Below are 19,920 nucleotides of genomic sequence, written 5' to 3'. Positions count from 1 at the left end.
GCATTGCAGGCAGCAACTTTACCAACTATGCTGCAATGCTAGCCCCTGTGACTTAGATTTCAAAATAAGAATTAAAAAATGGGTTATGGGACCAGCGTTGTGGTGCAGTGAATCAAGCCACTGCCTGCAACATTTATATCCCATATTAGCTCTGGTTAAAGTCCCAGCTGATCCACTTCCCATCCAGCTCCCTGCTAATGTGCATGGAAGGCAGCACATGATGGCCTAGTCGTTCAGCCACCCACATGGTGAACAGGAGTTCTGACTCCTGGCGTTAGCCTAACCCAGTCCTGATTATCCTGGCCATCTGGATGGAAGTGAACAAGTGGATGGAAGATCTCTGTCTCTTAGCCTTTCAACTAATAAAATAAATATTAAAAAAGAAAGAAAGAAACAAAGGAAATGGGTTCTGTAGGTTGTAAATGAGGGTGCTATTGCCCCTTGGTTAATATCGTAGGAGGACAGTTGCTAAAAGATTCTTTTTTTTTTTTTTTTCTGTGAAGGCTGAGACTAAATATATTTGGGTTTTGGGTGCAAGGTACTCTGTTTCATTCGCTCCATTGTGCCACTGTCACATGAAAGCAGCCATAGGTAAGCAGATGATTGTGGCTGTGAGCCAGTAAAACTGAATTTACAAAAGTGATCAGCAGGCCGGATACAGCCTGAGTGTGGTAGTATGACCTCCCTGTTCTAGAATAAATTGTTCAATGGATATTTTTGTAAATACTTAGGGGACTATTGAGACCTAGGAATGAGTGCTCTGAGGACAGGTCTGGCTGGTGTGATTCTCCCGTTTTTTTTTTTTTTTTTTTTTTTTTTGACAGGGCTACTGTTACTATATCAGAAGTATAGTTTATTTTTACTTCATTGAGGCATTTGACAGAGTATTTCAAAAGAAGCTTTTGTGGAAGGTAAAAATCTGTGGAGCATTTCACTGAGGCGGTTAACTCTTTGGTGCCTCCTGTCCTCTACATGACAGATGACCGTGTAAGGGAGCAAATGACTGCTACAGAACTGAAGAGTGTGGTTTCTTTAAAATGCTTATATATTAAAAAAGAGTGAGAAAAAAGTACAATATAGCCTATCAAGATAAAAAAAATGCTTATATATTCATTTTTGAAATAGAAAGTTCAGAAAATATAGGAATATATTTTCAGAGAAAATCACTCATTTGCAAGATAGAGTTCTATATGTCAAAATAATCCTTTATTACCAAAGAGAACCATTGTTTTCTGTCTCTCCATACTGAAAAAAAAAAATTCAAGAACCAGTTAGTGACCTACTCAAAATAGTGCTTTCTTTGGCTCTGCATTTGTAATCAGTGAATGTAATCATATGATAGCAAATTAAATCTTTGATAACTCAAACCTCATTTCCATACCAGTATCCTAATAACTGATAAGAATATTGTTAGATTATTAATAAATTAAACTGTCTTTGCGGGGCTCAGTTTTTAGGCAACATAGTGAAAAAAATAAAGCCCTTTGTATGAAGCGATTTTCTAGCTACTATGACATTTTGGGTTTACTAGCAATTTATGTCAATGCCTAATCTAAAGTTCTATGGCAGAACAATATGTTTTAGTCACAATTTCTGTTTATTTTCCCTTCTTAAGACTCAGGCATATTTGATATAATATTCATTTTCATTTCTCAGAAAATGCTAATGCTGTTCTGGAGTGTGATGTAAACATAATGGGGAAAGATCACTTTGGTTTGTGACTAACGGTTCAAAGAGGAACTGGTTCAGCAGAAACAAGTGTCACGGAGTGAAAGTAGGAGTGAGAGTAGAAAGAGCGGAAAGCGCTGCTCAGTGTGGCCTAAACGAGGTGACCATGGAGTGGAACAGAAGGGTACAGAGCCGTGGGGAATTAGTAGCAATGTATTAGCTCATGTTGCTGAGAATTCCAGATCACAGGCTAGCTTCTGATGATGTCAACACTGTCACCAAGTCAAGGACCTCACTTCTCTCTGCACTGACTTCCAGATGCTTCTCCACTCCCCCAACCTCCTCTTTCTTTCACACTGTGACCTCTACTAGCCCTTTCCATAATACCAGTAAAATGGATGTGGCCATTCAAATCCTCACACCTTGCAGGAGCCTCTACGGAGGAGAAGCCTGCCAGAACATGGTTTTTACTTTCATTGACTCCAGTTTATGGTAAACCAACCATTGTGCCTGAGTGGGTAGGACGTGCTGATTGGCTTACCTCAGTGAAGACTCACCCTCCAGGAAAGAAGTATCAATCCCAGCAGGCTAGCAGAAAAGGGCTGTTTTCTTAAAGAAACATTGGGATCCTTTTGCCAGCCGGGCGAGGGGTATAGAATGCCAAGCAGTAATGACGGCCGTCTACAACTGAGTTGTGAGAAGTGACAGCAAGGGTGAAACCGCAAAGGAGGAGCTAGTGGATGTTCCAGATAATGAAGCAGTCCAACCATGTGACTTCCCTGTGAATCTTACAGCTTGTAAAGCAGCCCCGAAACACTACAGAGCCTTACTGATATCCATGGGCGTGAACTAAGAATGAATAAATCTTGTCTTGTGTTCTAAGGCAGGGAAGAAGTTACAAGATGTTAGGCACGCGTGCGTGGGTGTGTAGGTGTGTGTCATAAAAATGTTCTTAAAAGACCAAAACGAAGCCATCTTACAACTCTTTTAATGTCTTATATTCCCTTGTATTCCGTATCAGTCTTCATGTCATTAAAGCCTTTACTTTGTAGAATGCTTTTTAGATCTGTGCTTTGAATATGCTTGTTTTATAACTGAATGAAGTGGAGTTTTAGTTTAATTGATGACAGCACTGATTTTGGTTTTGTCTAGAATGCATACACAGCCACAGCTATCAACAGCACCAACTTCTGCACCTCAGCAAAGGATGCCTTTGTCATCCTGGTGGAGAATGCCCTGCGAGTGGCTGCCATCAACACAGTGGGAGACTTCATGTTATTCCTGGGCAAGGTAAGACCAAGTATACCATCTGGAACGTGTGTATTGTCTAAGCCAGTGTCTGTCCCTCTCTGTCTCCCTGTCTCCCTCCCTCCATTGCACCCTAACTCCCTCTCACACCCTCCCTCCTTATCTCTCACACCTGCTTTGTCTCCCTCCCTCCTTCTCTCTTGCTCTCTCTTCCTGACACATAAGGGGACTTAAAAAACCTCATGGAAAAACAAGAATAAAAGATTACATGCCTTTCCCATGAACTTTTTAGAGCCCTTCTGCACATGCATGTATATGTATTTACTCTTCAGTTTTTAAAATATGCATCTCACCAAAAGCTAAAAGTAACATGCCATATGTCAGGTGCTTACAAAGTCAGACACCTTTCTAAATTCTTTCCATGTTTTATGTTCATTTAATACTCAACAAATTTACAAAGTAAGTTGTATTTTATCCTCATTGTGCAGATACAAAAACTGAGGCACACAGAGACTAAATTGACTGTTTTTCCATACATGTTTTGAGCTGTAAGGAACCAGGAATAGGAGCAGGTATCTTGGCACAGTGGGCAGGCTGCCCCTGGAATGCCCAAGTCCCTTTTCAGAGTGCTGTGTTAAGTCCTGAATACTGTGCTTCTAACCCATCTTCCTGCTGATGTGCCCAGGAAAGCATTGGATGATAGCCCAAGTATTGGAGTTCTGCTTTCCTTGTTGCAGACATAAACCTTATAAGGATATGAAGGGTGCAACACAATAGCCTGGTTGCTAAAGTCCTCGCCTTTCATGCGCAGGGGTCCCATATAGGTGCCAATTTGTGTTCCGGCTGTTGCACTTAGTTTCCAGCTCCCTGCTTGTGGCCTGGGAAAGTGGAGGATGGCCCAAAGCCTTGGGACCTTGCACCCACATGGGAGACCAGAAGGACTCTCCTGACTCCTGGCTTCCAGATTGGCTCATCTCTGGCTACTTTACCCACTTAGGGAGTGAAACAGCAGATGGAAGATCTTTCTCTCTGTATCTGCTTCTCTGTATATCTGACTTTCCAACAAAAATAAATGTATCAATATTGGAAAAGAGACAATTCTATGCTTTTTAACCCTGCACAGCAATAAATAGCACTATAACTAGATTTCATTGTATCTGTATTTCAAGCCATAAATTACTCAGAAAATTTGAAAAACTGAAGAAAGAAAAATATTTTATAAATTTCATTAACATATTGTGTCAGTGTTTGTTTTTGTTTTTTGTTTTGTTTTGTTTTGTAGTATACATTTTATATCTTGGTTAACCCTTGTAATTTCTTTTATCCCGTTGGTCAGTAGTTTATGAAATGCGATTCTTAAAAACATTTCTCTTACTACTGAACACTTTGGTTGTTGTAGTTATTGTGCTTATTTAAAGTGTATAGGTTCTTATACAACTGTCATCTGGGAAGAATTAACAATAAAATTTATGTAGCTATTTAAAAATTTGTAGTAAGTTTTTATGATTGTTGAATTTGCTGTTAGCATACTTTTACATAAGGGAAAATTTTTGTAGTAAAAATAAGATGAGTTAATCTATATATATATGTATTAAGAATATTATCTGATGCTGCTATGAAAAATAGATGTAAATGACAGAATGTTTAGAAATTGTCTGGTTTTTAGCAACCTAATGACCATTAATATTTTTGTTAGGTTTATCATTATCTTACTCATTCAAGTATATATAGAATGCCTACTAGTAAAATGCTAGGGGATTTTCTAGGTGTTATTTATGTATTAGTCGAGAAACAGAATTTTAAAAATTTAAAATGTGGTACAGGGGTGGACATTTAGTCTAGGGGCCAAGACTCTTGAGTAAGATGTCTGCAACCACATCAGACCAGATTTAAATGCCCTGATCACATCCTGACATCAGCCTCCTGCCAGTGCAGATCCTGGGAGATGGCCGTGCTGTCTCGGGCAGTTGGGTTCCTGACACCCTTGTGGGAGACCTGGATTGAGTACCCAGCACCCAGTTTCAGCCTGGACCAGCGCTAAATATGTGGGCATTTGAGAAGTGCACCAGCAGATGGGAACACTCAAGTACTCACTCTCTCCCTCTCAAAGAAAAAAAAAATTTTTAAACAAAATATAAAGAAATTTTGTATCTTTCTTTTTCACTTGGTAATGTGAGAATTTCTTTTATTATCACATATTTTCTAAACAGAGTCATAGGGTTGTATCATTTATTTAATTAATCCCCTAGTTTGAAAACTCAAAATTTTCATGTGGGAGACAGATGGAAAGGGAGACAGAAAGTTCGCATCTATTTGTTCCCTATTCACTTGCCTGCCATGCCCAGGGCTAGGCCAGACCACAGCCTGGATTCTAGCCCTCAGTTCAGCTCTCTGCCCGGCTGGCAGAGACCCAACCACTTCAACTGTCATTTTCTACCTCACAAGGTCTACATTAGCAAGAAGCTGAGAGTGGAGCCAGAACTCAAACCTAACTGCTTGGTGATAGATATAGGTATCCTGATTGATATCTTAATCACTCTACCAAAACCTGCTGCATATTTTAAAACAGGTTAACTGGCCCAACTTTTACTAACATATTCCTCAATGAAATCTTATATATAAATCTTTAATCACTTATCTTCCAGATCCTAGAAGTGGAGTTATTAATTATCATTCTTGATATATATTGCCATTTTGATTTCCAAAAAGATACACATTTTTTTAACAGTGAATGTATACTGTTACTAAAAATGGCTACAAGCTTCACAATAACTGATAAGGAGAGGGGAGGAACAAAGGAATGGCAGGGAGCAGAGAGAAGAGATGTGATTGTCTTCCTGGAACTGTACTTATGGCATCTATAAAACTATTGTTTTTATATCCACAAAAAATAAGCAAATAGTACCTTTAAAAAAACCATAAAATGTAGTTACATTGTTTTCGATTAAGATATCCAAAATGGGGGGAAATAAAAGGAAAAAGAAACCTGGGTTCCCCCATACTAGGATCAACATTCTTTAGTTTCTATTTTTAAAAATAATTTAATTGTAATCATAAGACTCAATGTATTTTCTGGAAATAATTTTTTAGAATTAATGGCTTCTACTATGTAGAAATAGTTCTTGATTGGGACTTCCAACTAGATAGATATAATGGAGTCATCGTCAGGAGCTAACTGTATACCTGTGGCACCTTCAGTGAGCCTGGAGAGAATTAGGCTGAGTGAGAAAAATCCAATCGCCTAAGGTTAATACTGTATGATTTCACTTAGCTTTGTTGAATGATGGCATTAGGAAATGGAGAATGGATTTGTGGTCAGCCTGTTGTAGATGGGTTTGGCGGAAAATGATGAAAGGGTAAAATTAAGAGTCCTTATGTTCATGAAAGCGTTCTGTGTGTTCACTGGACCATTGTCTTTACCCTGCTTGTGATATTGGGTCTAATTTTAGCAGATGCTCCCCTGAGCAGTCTGGGCACAGGGCACATGGAATTGCTCTGTTATTTCTTACAACCACATTTTATCACAAGTATATCATGATTTTTAATTCAGGGTTTAAATCCTTGTATTTAAAAAGAAAAGAGACTGTATGGTTTGATTTCTGTGAAACCTCAGTGGGTTTTGTGGAGTGATAAATTAGATTTAGAAAGTTTTTTTTCTTTCTTTATTTTTTACTGGAAAGTTAGATCCACAGAGAGGAAATACAGAAAGAAAGATCATCCGTCCGCTGGGTTTACTTCCCAAGTAGCCACAACGGCCTGAGCAGAGCCAAGTTTGCCACGCGGGTGCAGGGTCCGAAGGCTTTGGGCTATCTTCTACTGCTCTCCCAGGCCAGAAGAGGAAGGTGGATGGCAAGTGAGGCAACCAGGACATGAACCCAGGGATACCAATGGCTGCAAGTTGAGGATTCAGGCCTTGGAAGGGTTCTTAGCTTCTCTAGTTTAGTGGCCTAATGACCTGTGATCACTGGCCAGTAGGACCACAAAGATCAAAAATAAACATGTAGAAGTTTTATTTAACAGTTTTAAGTTTACAAGATACTGATGTTTACCCCAGTAATGAAGACTAGAAAACAAAATCTCAAGTGCCTTTGCTTCCATGTGAAATTATTTTACCTCTGTTCAGTGATTACCTTTTCTTATGCTAATTATATTTTCTGGTTGACAGTCTATTTGATTTGGATTGATTAAAAAGTGGACTATGAATTATTATAAGTGCTATTTTATTGATAAAGAAAGTCTTTCAAAATAGATTCCTTGGGAAAAGGGCATCAGAGTTACACAAGTTACAGTGGCAAAAAAAGAAAAGAGGAGGGAGGACCATAACCAGGCATTTCATAAAGTGCTTTCAGGTTGCTCACTTTAACAACCCTGGGAGTGTGTATCACTACATGTCTTTTAAAGATGGGAAAGCAGGCCTAAAGTTAAATAAATATGCTTAAAGTCAATAAAATTAAGTAGTAAGTCTAATTGTGAAGTCTGTAACTTTTCAACTCTACAACTAGCATCCTCTTCTTCCTGCTTCTCACATTATATCCTATGGGTGATGCGCTTCTTCTGTGTCTCTAGTAATTGATTTTTGTGTGTGTTTACTTGAAGGAGTGCTAGAGAAACCCTCCCTTCTTTGGTTTACTCCTGAAATGCTAGGAAGCAGAGCTCAATTCAGGTCTCACACCTGTGGGAGGTCTTCACGCACCTGAGCCGTCACCTGCCACCTCCTGGAGTCCACGTTGGTAGAAATCCAAAGGCAGGAGCCAAAGCTGGGGATTAGACCCAGCCACTGTGGATCGGATGCTGGGCCAAACTTCTGCCCTTAGGGTGCTTGTAACATGTGTACTGCTGATCTTCATCTTACACCCAACCAATCAGACTCTAGAGACAGAGCCCAGGAATCTGCATTTCTAACCTCTCTACAGCTTGAGAACTCTTAATGTATTAATTGCATCATGTTCTTTCATTATACTTGGGAGCAGTTGTTACATTTCTTGGATTCTTTTGGCCAAGCATCACTCATTCTTGAAGTTGTTTCATACAGATTATGATATCCATCCTTCCATCTCCGTACATTTTTGTCTCCATACCTGGCTTGTCTGAGCCACATCATCTTTCTATAATTGACTTTTAACATTCACATGTTTAAGTTTCAGTGGAAGGGTGAGAGCATAAAGAACCCCATGTTCCAATAGGTGATTATATAAGTTTTCAAAAGAATATAAGAGCTTGTAAAATTGAAAACACGTACGTGAAAGAAAATGGCTGAAAAGAAATCGCCTCAGAAAACAAGCTACTGCCCAAGATGATTGACATGTGTGTTGCCACAAAAATGGTGGGTTGAGTCTTCTGAAGCTAAAGCAAACCCAGCTTTGTTCTCTGAAAGCAGCTGAAAGAGGGATGAATTTATAGCTTAATGAATTTTATCATCTAATGCATTATAATTCCTCATTAAGATGATGGGGAATTAGAGATGCTTTGATGTTGATAAATGCTAAGGTCGGCCTATCACTGGACAGCAAAGGCTGTTGCGAGTCTGTAGAGCCCTTTCTTTTCCTTTACCTACAGTCAATCCTAGGCTAAGTAATGTGCCGGGGAAGAGACCAGGAATCATTACAACCCGCTACTGCTATGTATCAGCATCTGTTATATTTGTTGAGCATTTATCTGGAATTATCACTGCAGCTGGTTATTTGAGTAGTATTTGTTGTTTGCTGTTCCATAAGCTGGCCGGGTTGGCCAACATCTCTGAGCATGATCTGGCATTTATAAAATGGAGGTGATAACGTTTGTCCTAAATCAGTGTTAATGTCGTTGCAGAATGAGCCACATAAATTTAAAGTGCCAGGATTTGTAGCACAGTGGCTTAAGCCACCTCTTGTGATCCCAGCATCTTATCTTGGACTACCTGTTTGAATCTTGACTACTCCATTTCCTGTCGGCTAATGCACTTGGGAACGCAGCTGAAAATGGTCTAAGTACTTGGGACCCTGCTACCCCGTGGGAGACCTAGATTAGGTTCTTGTTTCCTGACTTCCAATTTATATCTAGGCCAGCCATTAATTTTGGACTGTAAGGAGAGTGAACAAGTTGAGGGAAACTCTCTTTCTCTCAAAGTATACATACACTCATATGCTCTTCCAGGCCATAAATAGGGAGTTAGATGTGAAGTAGAGCAGTTGGGACACAAACTGGCACCCATATGGGATCCCAGCACTTGCAAGGTGAGAATTTAGCTACTGAGCCATCGCACTAGGCCCTAGATAAATTTTAAAATATCTATAAGATGTGCAGCTAAGTATTTAAGAAGCATTTATAATGATACGATAAATGTTAATGGAGAGTTTTAATGACTTGTTTATGTAATACTATTGCATACATATAGAAAAAAATTGTATCAATATTCTGAAATGTCAGTAATCTTTTTTGAGTGCTAAGAATATGTGTAATTTTTTTGTAAAATGTGTTTACATTTATCTTTAAAATTGTTACAGATTCTAAGTAGACAAAGTTTTAGGGAGCATCGTAGACATTTGTAAAATTATCTTTCATGTAAACCAGTATGATTTTAAAATTTATATGGTATACATCTATGTATGTGTAGGTATACATAATTATATCTTAAAATTGAGATGGAATGGCTTTATGCAGCCATTATTTATATAAATAATAGAATTTTTAGTCTGCAAATGAACCAGAAGTAATTGGCTTTTTCAGGAGTAGGATGCTAAATGTGGCCTTTGCTTTCTCTGCTGCAGGTGCTGATAGTGTGCAGCACAGGCTTGGCTGGGATTATGCTACTCAACTACCAGCAGGACTACACAGTGTGGGTGCTGCCTCTCATCATCGTCTGCCTCTTTGCTTTCCTAGTCGCTCATTGCTTCCTGTCCATTTACGAAATGGTAGTGGACGTTTTATTCTTGTGTTTTGCCATTGATACAAAATACAATGATGGGAGCCCTGGCAGAGAATTCTATATGGATAAAGTGCTGATGGTAAGTACTTCAGTTGCCTGCTAACTACCTCAGGGATAAAAACCTAATAAAAATATTTTTGCAAAATACTTTATTTAATCCCCACTTGTGCAGCAAAGCAATTCATAACAAAACCTGTAGCATTCACTGATGAATGAAGTTAACCTTGGGTAATATTAACGTGAGTAATCAGGAAAGAAGGACTTCATGGCATGAGGGAAGCCATTTCAGACCCACCTAGCCAAAGCAGTATTCGTTAACAGCTCTAAATTCACACTGTTTGAATTTCTCTCTTTGCAGTTACACAAGTCTGAATTCACTTTTTAAACTTGCCCTCTAAACCTTGAATAAGAACATCAGGCTGCTGATGTTGTAATTAAGTACAGAAAAATCTTACTTCCCAGATCTTAGTATCTGCCACTTTTCCCAAGTATTATTACTGTCTACCCTGTTTCAAATGCATCCTGAAGACCGATCTGAAGGGCATATATAATGAATACAGGAGCAGGCCTATGACAGATGGATTAATTTATTCTTCAAGATCTAAATATTAGCATAGATAACACTGGGATTTTTTTGTGGTATATAGCCTCTGTAGTGTTCATACGGTATAACTCAAGCCTCAATATTGCACCTATAAGTCATTTTCTAGTAGCTTTTTTTTCCCAGTTAAATAGAAAATAGAAGTGCTTAGAAATCAGTTTGGTTTTTTTGTTTTATTTTGTTTTGTTTTGTTTTTAATAGAAAAAATTCCAAGTGACTTAGCTGTTACGTTTAGTACTGATCATCTCTTTTACCGAAAGCATCAACTGAGATGTTTTTTAATAGCTAATTTAGTTGATTGTATTCATAATGGAATTTGATCTGTGAGGTTTGTATCACTCTTGCTATTAACGCATTTGAAAGAATTCAGTTTGTTCTTTTAAACCACTGATCAAAAGCAGAATGAAAATACTGTTTTTGTTCCTTCCGTTTTTCTCAGTTAGAATTGCAACATATTGAATGCAGTGCTCCATAAAGTTTGACAAAACAGTAATGTTTCCTTTGGGGCGTATTCCCATTATAACTCTTTTTGACTGTAGGTTCTGGTTGACACTCCTTGTCTTCCTGCTTTATGAAGTAATGTCAAGAACAGATAGATGCCTTTTTTTTCAAGTAGCGTATTTTATAGTTTGTCTTAAAAAAAGAAAAACAATACCCTGTGCTTGGCAATGTTGTTGCCTTTACCTTTCAGGGTTGTTTTAAAGTGACGGTTTAGGCGATAAAATACTCCTCTTGTTTCATTTGACCTTGATATGGACATGATAAAACAGTATTCTAAGTGTGGGAATATGCACGTGCCTTAAAAACATTCGATATTTTTTCTTGCAGATAGAAGTAACCTTATCTTTTTGGAGCCTTAGTGAGATTGTCACAATGAATGGATGGCAAGGTGTGTGATATCAGTCAGTGCCTTGCAATCCATCCCCACAAAGTCAGCAGCTCTTTGCTTCCGGGCCAGCCATTTACCAAGATTGAATCGAGAATATGTTTTTTCGAATCGGTCTGATATGTAAAATCTGAAAAGATCTAAGAATGTATGTGCTGTGGTCCGTGTTTTGCAGGAGTTTGTGGAAAACAGTAGGAAAGCAATGAAAGAAGCTGGGAAGGGAGGCGTTGCTGATGCCAGAGAGCTTAAGCCGATGGTAGGTGGCGATGAGGAGGTGGCCGCCCTCCAAGAGTTTCACTTTCACTTCTTCTCTCTCTCTGTCTTCACCGACTGCACTTCTTCGGGAGAGGCGTTTGTTATCTGTATCACACAGGACGTGCTTCTCTTTCTGTTTGTGTGCTTACCCATCACTTGGATGGCAGAGTTCTTGTCACATCTGCGACCACCTTCTGTAAAAGTAAGCTGAAAGGAACAGCGCCTTGGTGGCGCTCAGCAGGGGCCAGGGCGCGGGATGGTGGCCTTGTCCCCGAGGGGAAACCAGTGAACTGTCAGTGTGTGGTTTTCGTCAGCCTGCACCCTTTCGATGTATGTTTGAACTGACGGTTTGAATATTTTTTGTTTGTTTGTTTTTTATCCTTTGGGGAACTAATGATAGCAATTCCTTTCAACTTGCTAACATGCATATTCTCTTTTAAAAATATATATTATTCTGTTTATGTTGATGTCTCTTCCCCTTTGCTGACTTTTTCTTCTGTTGCCTGGATGGTTCTCTTTGTTTCTTAAGCTGTTTTTCAGTAGTAAGCAAATTTGTTTCCATCAACGCCCACATTTCCATTCAGTCAGACAATCTCTTCTCCCATCTTAACTGAGAGAAGAGTAAATTATCTCTAACCAGTGATGTTGACATATAGGAATCATACATATGATACCTATATATCCCCACTCTGCGTTCATTTGTAAAAAGGCAATTGAAAGTTAAGCAGTGTATGAGAAGCCTAAGCTGTTTTGCCGTTACGGGGTGATTTATTTAGCAGGTATCTCCAGCCTGTAGGGGTCTGATAACCTCCCTGTGTCTATATAATATGTTTGTGTCCAAGTATTATTATATAAAGTTGTCTACAACCTTAAAAAGACCATTTTAAGCAGTGTGCCATCTGATTGCTGATAATGTTCAAAACTTCCTGAATACTTTTAAAGAATGGATGGATTTATATAGGTTTTTAACTTTCTTTAAAAATGCATGATATTAAGCAAGCTTATTTAACTGCATGAAAGTACAATAAATAGGTTCCTTTATTGCGTAGAGGGATAAATATTTAGACATCTCTGTGATGACTCCCAGGGTTTATCTTGGAGTTGCTGTGCAGTGTGAGAGGTTAAGAAGTCAAACGTAAACATGTAGCTTTCCAAAGCATAGGTCACTCTAATCACAAAAAGAGAATGTGGAATATCCCCATCCAGATTTTGGTCTTAAGCATGCACCTTCCCAAAATGGATTGTGTGTAGAAGGGGAGCCAATCCTTGGTTTCCCTGGTCAGCACCCTGGCCAGCTCCCACTCCCTGCCCTCTGTAGCCCTCCTCACTTTGGCTCTTGAGGACAGCAATGAAGATTTGGTCAACTTTCTGATGACATGGAGCCCCGAGGAGAGCTTTCACTGCCTGGTTGTCCTAATAGCACAAGAAATAAGTATTCCAAGCCCCAAACTTAAAAGAATTTAGAAAATACTAAAATGTGTAGACCGGTTTTTCTCCACTTTTCTGTGGTTCAAGCTTCCATTTAACTGTTTTTTAATGAACATTTAAAGAGAGAAATCACAGGAAGTTGAAGGCTAACTAATTTGGCTACATTTTCTTCTTTCTTTGAAGATTTATTTTTTATTTACTTGAAAGACAGAGTTACAGGGAGAGGAAAAGAGAGAGAGAGAGAGAGAGAGAGAATTCCTCCTTCTCTTGGCTCACTCCCCAAGTGGCCACTCTAGACAGGCCAGGCTAGGCCAAACCCAAGATTTTAGAGCTTCTTCTGGGTCTCCCACATGAATCATCTTCTACCGCTTTCCCAGGCTCATTAACAGGGAGCAGTATCCGAAATGGAACAACCAGGAGCGGAGACCCCACATGGGATGCCTGCTCAGGCAGAGGCTTAACTTTCAACAGCACAGTGCTGGCCCACCTTACTGTTCTTTAAGTAAATGATAGATGAACTGTGCTAGATCAAAATGCAAATATACCTTCCTTCCTTAGATACCTAATTGATAAGTGATAACTCTAGGAGAATTGCCCAGATTATATGGCATGTTGCTAGAAGACAAAAAATTTTAGGAACAGTATTTTCCTAATAGTATTTTTCAGTTTTAAACTAGCCTCTTCACTATATGCATAAAGCCTTTGCTTTTTTTTTTTTTTCATTTTATGTTCGTCACTTTATTGCTTGTAAAAGAATAGCAAGAACAAAAGAAAATTGCTGTTTTTGCAAATATTCTTCCTCTGGTGCTTTGGACATTGTAACATTTAATCCCTAATAATTTTTTTAATGAGTAAGAACTTCCCCAAAAGATGTGAGATGTTGCTCATAGAATAGTTTTATTTTTTTAAGCACATTTTTTCTCATCTGTCGTTTACAATGCCTCTAGAAACTCTCCAGCTATTGGAGTTCACTCCCTGTCTACCTCCTTAATGGGATGCTTTGATGTTTCAGCCTTTAAAATAATGGTCAGGGAAATTGGTCTTTAAATTTTTCCTTTTGGCAATCATTGAACTCATAGAACAAAAGCCCAAACAAGCAAATGAGCACCTCCCTGGCTAAGTAGTTCTTTGTATAATCCTTCAAAAATAATTTTAGAAAAATGTACCAAATGTGTTAAAGATGTTTAGAAAAGAGATCTTTCTTGCTGTCTGGTTGGTATCATACAGAAAGAACTTAAAATGGAATTAGGGGGACAGAAAGCCCAGGCTGAGAACGTGAGGCCAGGCAGTATGCTCAGCTTCATAAAAACAATCCACCAGGGAGGTGGAACGCTCGAGGGAGTTTCAGACCCAGAAATTAGGATTCGAGGGAGGAGGATTCTCAGCCCATTTTGCTCTGTTGGTGTTTGTGACCATGTGTATATTTGTAACATCATTCATGATCTCCTTTTAATGGTAATTGTCTAAGATGACACTCTGTATGACTTTGTTTTCTAGGCTTCGGGAGCAAGTTCTGCTTGAACCTAGCCGACGGTTATGGAACCCATTGACATTCCAAAACAATATATACACATAACTATGTATTTGTGTGTGTGGGTGTGTGTATATATGTATATGTATGTGTGTAAATATATGTATATGTATATACACACACACACATAATCAGCCAAAATCAGAGAAAAGGAACAGGGATTTAATACCTTTTTTATGCTTATTTTTGTCAAACATGTACTCCTTTCATACGGGTGGCTTTTACAAGGCAACTTCCGTCATTTAATGTCTTCAATTGTAATTGTCTAAATGGAAATGTTAAGATTCATATCTGATTAACATTTTTAATAATAACTTAGAGGAGATTTTAACTTTAGTTTATTTCAATTAGGTAAAATTATTGCACCAAATTCTCTTGTCTGAAGTTTATTCAGGGGTGATTTCCCTGCTGTGTGTATAAAATCAAGCTCTTATTTTACTGATGCATAGGGCCTAGCGGGTCAAGACTAGGCGTATGCTGTCAGGTAAATAAGGAATTACGCCAATCAGATTCCCCCAATCCAAGAAGCCATGCCATTTTACTTTTAGAAACAGAAGTGGGCCCAATATGGGAATTTTCATAGTAGTGTGTACATTTGTCAGCCAACATTAAAACGTAACCAACTCCTCAGGTATTTGTAGTTTACCCTAATGCTTCTAGAAAGAAAGTAGGTATAAAAGAAAGGGTAGTTAATCTTTCTTATGCAAGCTTTTTTCTGATGCTTAGTTCCTCTTTCTTTTTTTCACTTCAGTAGCATCCTCCACACATGTGTGTGCCTGATTTAAGAGGAAGCAGGGCACCAGTGAGTTTAGCCTTTAAGTTTCTGTGTTTTGGTTTGCAGATTAAGTAATGTTGGGAGGAATGAAGAGGGGACAAAAGCACGGAGCATAAAGCACTGGAAATGTGGTGCTTGGGGTGCTGCCCTGGAGGCACGTCAGCGGCTTAGGGTTAAAGGGCCATTTTATTCAGATGCTTGCTACAAAATCTGAAACTGCAGGTGCTCTCCTCCCTGGCAATCCATTGAGTATCCAGAATTCTACAATGTTTAACTGAAGAATTGGTTCATGTTTTGATCCTCAAGTGTGAACGTTCTTTTTGTTTGGGGGTAGCTTTGGGGGTTTTTGTTTTATTTTTTAATTCCTAAATCTTACCAGATATGAATGGCTAATATTCCATTGTTTTGCTTATTGTAATGGTGAATGCTTTAAGAAAAAAAGTGTAATTTGCTAAGAATAATTCATTGATCTGTTTATGCGATAACTCCTTTTTGTTACGATTTTTTTAAAAAAAAGCTATTTTTGTTAATGTAAAGTAAATATTTCAGAGCAATTTTTTAAACTTATTGCACTAAATACAGGCTCTTTAAAAAGAAAAAGCCTGAGCATTTTATCATTCCATGGAGCTCTTTTGAAAGAAAGCATTGCCTCCTACCAGAATTAGCAAATTAAACAGGTATTATGACAATGCATACAATTAATGTCACTAGGGCTTATTAAGCAGCTGCTTGCTAATGTGCTTCCTTTCAAAGGGTTGGACCTTTCAATTGCTGCAAAAGGTAAATTGTATTTTTCCTTAAGTATCTGTGTTCTTTAGGTAGGCTAAAATTTGCAAAATGCCTTGGTTTCTTTTCAAAGCTCATGTAATATTTCTGACTTTTCAGAATATTTGCAATAAGAGTCTGGATTTTAAAAATAACATAACTAAGAGCTCATATCTTAGCAAGATCTGGGAAACCAACATTGTGAGAATAAATTTTGAAATAATAATTCTCCAGAAGTTAACATCCAATGCCTGCTCTCATCACACAGTGTCACTGTACTCTTATAACATATAAAAGTGGATTCAGTATAATTATGTAACTACCAGTCATCCAAATAGGTGAGAAAGCAAATCATATAAGAAAATTCAGAATACCATTTGTTTCCTAACCACACAGATGGTGGACATACAGAAACACTGGAAACTAAATTTAGAATTGGCAAAAGTCTGGAAGATGGGTATCAAACAGAAGACATCCCAGAAGTTAGGTCCTTTAGGGGGTGTCCCTCCAAACTGACCTGCTGGAAGTCTTGAACTTGGAGATTAGATTCTGCTCACTTGGACATCCCTGCATCTTGGACTCTTGCTGCTCCCTGTTCCATATGCTCGCAGTCTCAGCTGTTTGGAAGCCACCAGGAATGCTTTCTAATTATCATTTGCAACTAGAACTGTAATCAGAAAGAAATTTTGTATTTTTGTATGACTTGATTGTGTGCCATTTTATATAACAGGTCCTGTTTTACAAATAAATTTTGTTTTACTAACATTGTGTTTAGAAATTATGATCTATGTGTAACCATGTCATTTGAGTTCCAAATTAATTGCCAGGCTGTTCTCCTTAAGTAAATGTGTGTGCTACGTAGATATATGCAAATATGCATATATATTTCACAGGCACTTATACACAGAGATTCAATATCTGGAATATCACTCTCGTAAGAGCTTTATTCCTGCACTGATAAAGCCTTGCAGAGGGCTTTTTGGAAATACTTAAACATTTTGAAATTATGTTTGGATATTCCTGCTGCCTCTCACTCATTGCAAGTCATCCCTCAGCTAGCTGTGTGCTGCGTGTTGCTGTTTGCTCACTGCTTCCATCTTCTGGCCAAGTGAGGAGAATAGATGAACAAAAATTATCTGTGAGGTGTGGATATCTGGATCATTTTATAAACCATTGATTCTGTGTCGTGGCTTTGGTGCTTGGCTGTGGCAGATCTTCAGATTACATTGGGACTTCCATCTCTAGAGTTTGTAGTTAAGGCTCTCTACATTTCTGCCATTAGATGATTAAGGCTCTAGTATGTAATTCAAGCTTTATAGCTCCAGTTTCAAGAGTCGACTCTGCTATAGTGCATCGGAAGGGAAAAGATTCTGCTGCAGTGGCTCCAAGAGACCCATCTTCTTGGAGAGACCTGGAATAAAGCATTCCCAAGATAACCAGGGCACTGTATTGTTACCATTTTTACATGGAAGAGCAGAACTCAAAGCAAATTGTTCCGGGAACTGTTTAATGCAGTGGTTCATGTTTAGGATGAAAAGTTTTTATCCTATTCTACAGGAAAATGGAGTTTTAAATCACTGCAATGTAAGGGAGCTGCAATGTGTGTTGATCTCCAGACATTTCCCATAATTGGTTAAGGAAGAGATATTTCATGCGTCTTGTGAAAAATTACGATGGAAACAAGTTTTTTCTTTGCAGATATGCTGCCTTACTCTTGCTTTTCGGTCTTTCAGTATTTATTCATTTGTTTGTTTTAGTGAAGGGTATAAGCCGCTGATACAGTAAGCTCTTCCCAGTGCCACCGGCCCTGATGTCTACCAAGTACTCCATTGCTTTCCCAGAACGGTTTCAGAATTTCACCTTAATAAGGGATGCTAAGGAAATGAACCCTTTGCCCTTGTCCTGAGCTGCTTTAAACCAGAGTAATACCTCTCACCCCTCCCTCTTCACAGTCACTACAGGGACTGCAGGCACCAAATATTTGTGAGCCCGCACAGAGCCCTGGAAACGTCAGCCATTTCTACCGTGCATTGTTACCAGCCCCTAAAGGCCATCTGGAGAACTTCCTCATCTACAGAGTGTAATCCTAGAGTCTATTCTAAAACCAGAGCTATCAGTTATGCTGACTTCAACTTTTTTGGTCAGTATCTTATTTGAATCAGAGATTACAAAGCCTTAACATAAGTCTCAGAGAAGTTTCTTCCACAAAGGTCTATCAGTTTTCATCTGTTATTAATAAAGTGAGTTCTCTACTGTTTTATTATGGCTGCTTTGAAAAAAAAATCCTCAGAGCCTGGAGGCTTCTCAGTGCACCTGTCATAGTAAATATATACATAGACCTGCCACATGACAGATAGAAGTGCGCTATAATGTCTTGCCAAGGGTTGTGAATATGTGGTCTGTGCACGCAGAGTAGAATGTGGTAGGTTCATAAGTAAAATGCATAAAGCGGAGATTTGTGTATTTTTTTATTATGGCACAGAATGCCTTTTGCTTTCAGTGCATATTCTTCTGTCTTTATGTGCTAAGGAATGCACGTTAGTCCTTTTGATAAGTAGCCACTGTTCATATGCAGTGGCTGCTTTTGTAATCAGCTCATCTTTCTTCAGTGGCACATAGCCCAGACTTTTAAGAAGCAGAGCACTTGAGTGTGTCAAGAGAAAAATCTAAAACCAGCAAACTAAAAAGCATAACAAGCTAAACATATCATACAGTCTTATAAATTTAAGAGAGCAGATTTTCCTTGTTCAGATTTCATAAATTTGAGCCTAAGTCTTATAACCTTGTTTTAAAAGGAAAAATTTAATCCAATATTTTAATAGTTGAAAATATCTTTCTAATAGAATACTTCAATACAGTTTTTAAATTTGCCAGTTTCTATGGGAAGCCTTTCTTTTCTGTAGAAAAACCGTAGAACCCTTTATTCCTCCCCATCTTAATTTTTTATATGGTTAAAAAGGGTTCAGTTTCAATCATGTATGAAAAATGGTACTTTTGTATATTACATAGACAGAATTTGAGTTTGGTATTTTCTAAGGAAATTCATTAGTAAATTTGTGGGAAAGATATGGAATTGTTAGGGATCCACATATTAGAGTTTTTCTCAATTTTTATACTCAGTTTTACAACTTAGCTCCTGACCCAAGAAGTAAATAATAAAGCTTTTTCTCATGCTCTCATGAAGAACAATTTGGACATGAATGAAAACACTGAAATTTGTAAATATTTCAGAAATTTTTCACTTATTTCCTAAGATCTGAATTTAGTATTCAAGAATAAATTTTTTCTAGGGGCCATAGGTCTCTTGGAACTTAAAAATTCTATGGACTTCCTTCCAAATGCACAGAACATATTTGTGGATATTTAAGATGTTCATATAATTTTGTGGTCCTCTGATGGCCAGTCCTGTCCCCCACCATGTCCCTACAGGGGCCAGGGAACACAAGTTGGAAAGCTGTCTTCAGCGTTGTTGTAATAATGTTCTTGGAAATCAGAGAGATTAGATCTCCACTAAATACACTTCTAGGATGAGACTTCTCAACTTTTAGTACATAAATGCTTTATAATTGTTTAGTGCAGGTTTGGAAATAGAAACTACACCAATCTGAATTGAATAGCAAAATGACCGATACTGAATCTTCACAATAGTAAGACTTCTTTCCTTGGGGATGTATGGATTCCTGGGGAGATTTTTGGCAAGATATAAAACTATTTGCAAAGGGAAAAAAATCCAAGGTTAAGAGAAGAAGTGAGTGGGGAATCCTTGTAATTATTCATCTACCAACATGCTTGACTCTTTCTGTTGTAGTTCTGGTATGACTTTGTGAGACATAATGTTACCATTATGTCACCATCTTGA

At 38.2% G+C, this 19,920-nt stretch overlaps 1 protein-coding gene across 4 annotated transcripts in view; it reads left to right on the top strand.

Annotated features, from left to right (window-relative positions):
- The window catches only part of SLC44A1 (solute carrier family 44 member 1), a 177,274-nt gene that overhangs the window by 123,340 nt on the left and 34,014 nt on the right, over window positions 1-19,920 (top strand). The window contains exons 13-16 of one of the 4 annotated variants that reach the window (XM_004580933.3): window positions 2,821-2,958; window positions 9,663-9,899; window positions 11,483-11,563; window positions 14,488-16,826. In XM_004580933.3, the coding sequence (XP_004580990.2) occupies window positions 2,821-2,958; window positions 9,663-9,899; window positions 11,483-11,563; window positions 14,488-14,511 (480 nt within the window). In that variant the 3' untranslated portion in view covers window positions 14,512-16,826. Of the gene's footprint in view, window positions 1-2,820; window positions 2,959-9,662; window positions 9,900-11,482; window positions 12,393-14,487; window positions 16,827-19,920 lie in introns of those variants that run through there. The other 3 variants (XM_058672964.1, XM_036496710.2, XM_004580932.3) reach the window with 3 other exon arrangements.

The sequence above is a fragment of the Ochotona princeps genome, chromosome 14, assembly GCF_030435755.1.
Source record: "Ochotona princeps isolate mOchPri1 chromosome 14, mOchPri1.hap1, whole genome shotgun sequence".
NCBI lineage: Eukaryota > Metazoa > Chordata > Mammalia > Lagomorpha > Ochotonidae > Ochotona > Ochotona princeps.
The sequence above is the reverse complement of the archived record's forward strand: the minus strand, read 5'-3'. Positions and strand labels throughout refer to the sequence as shown.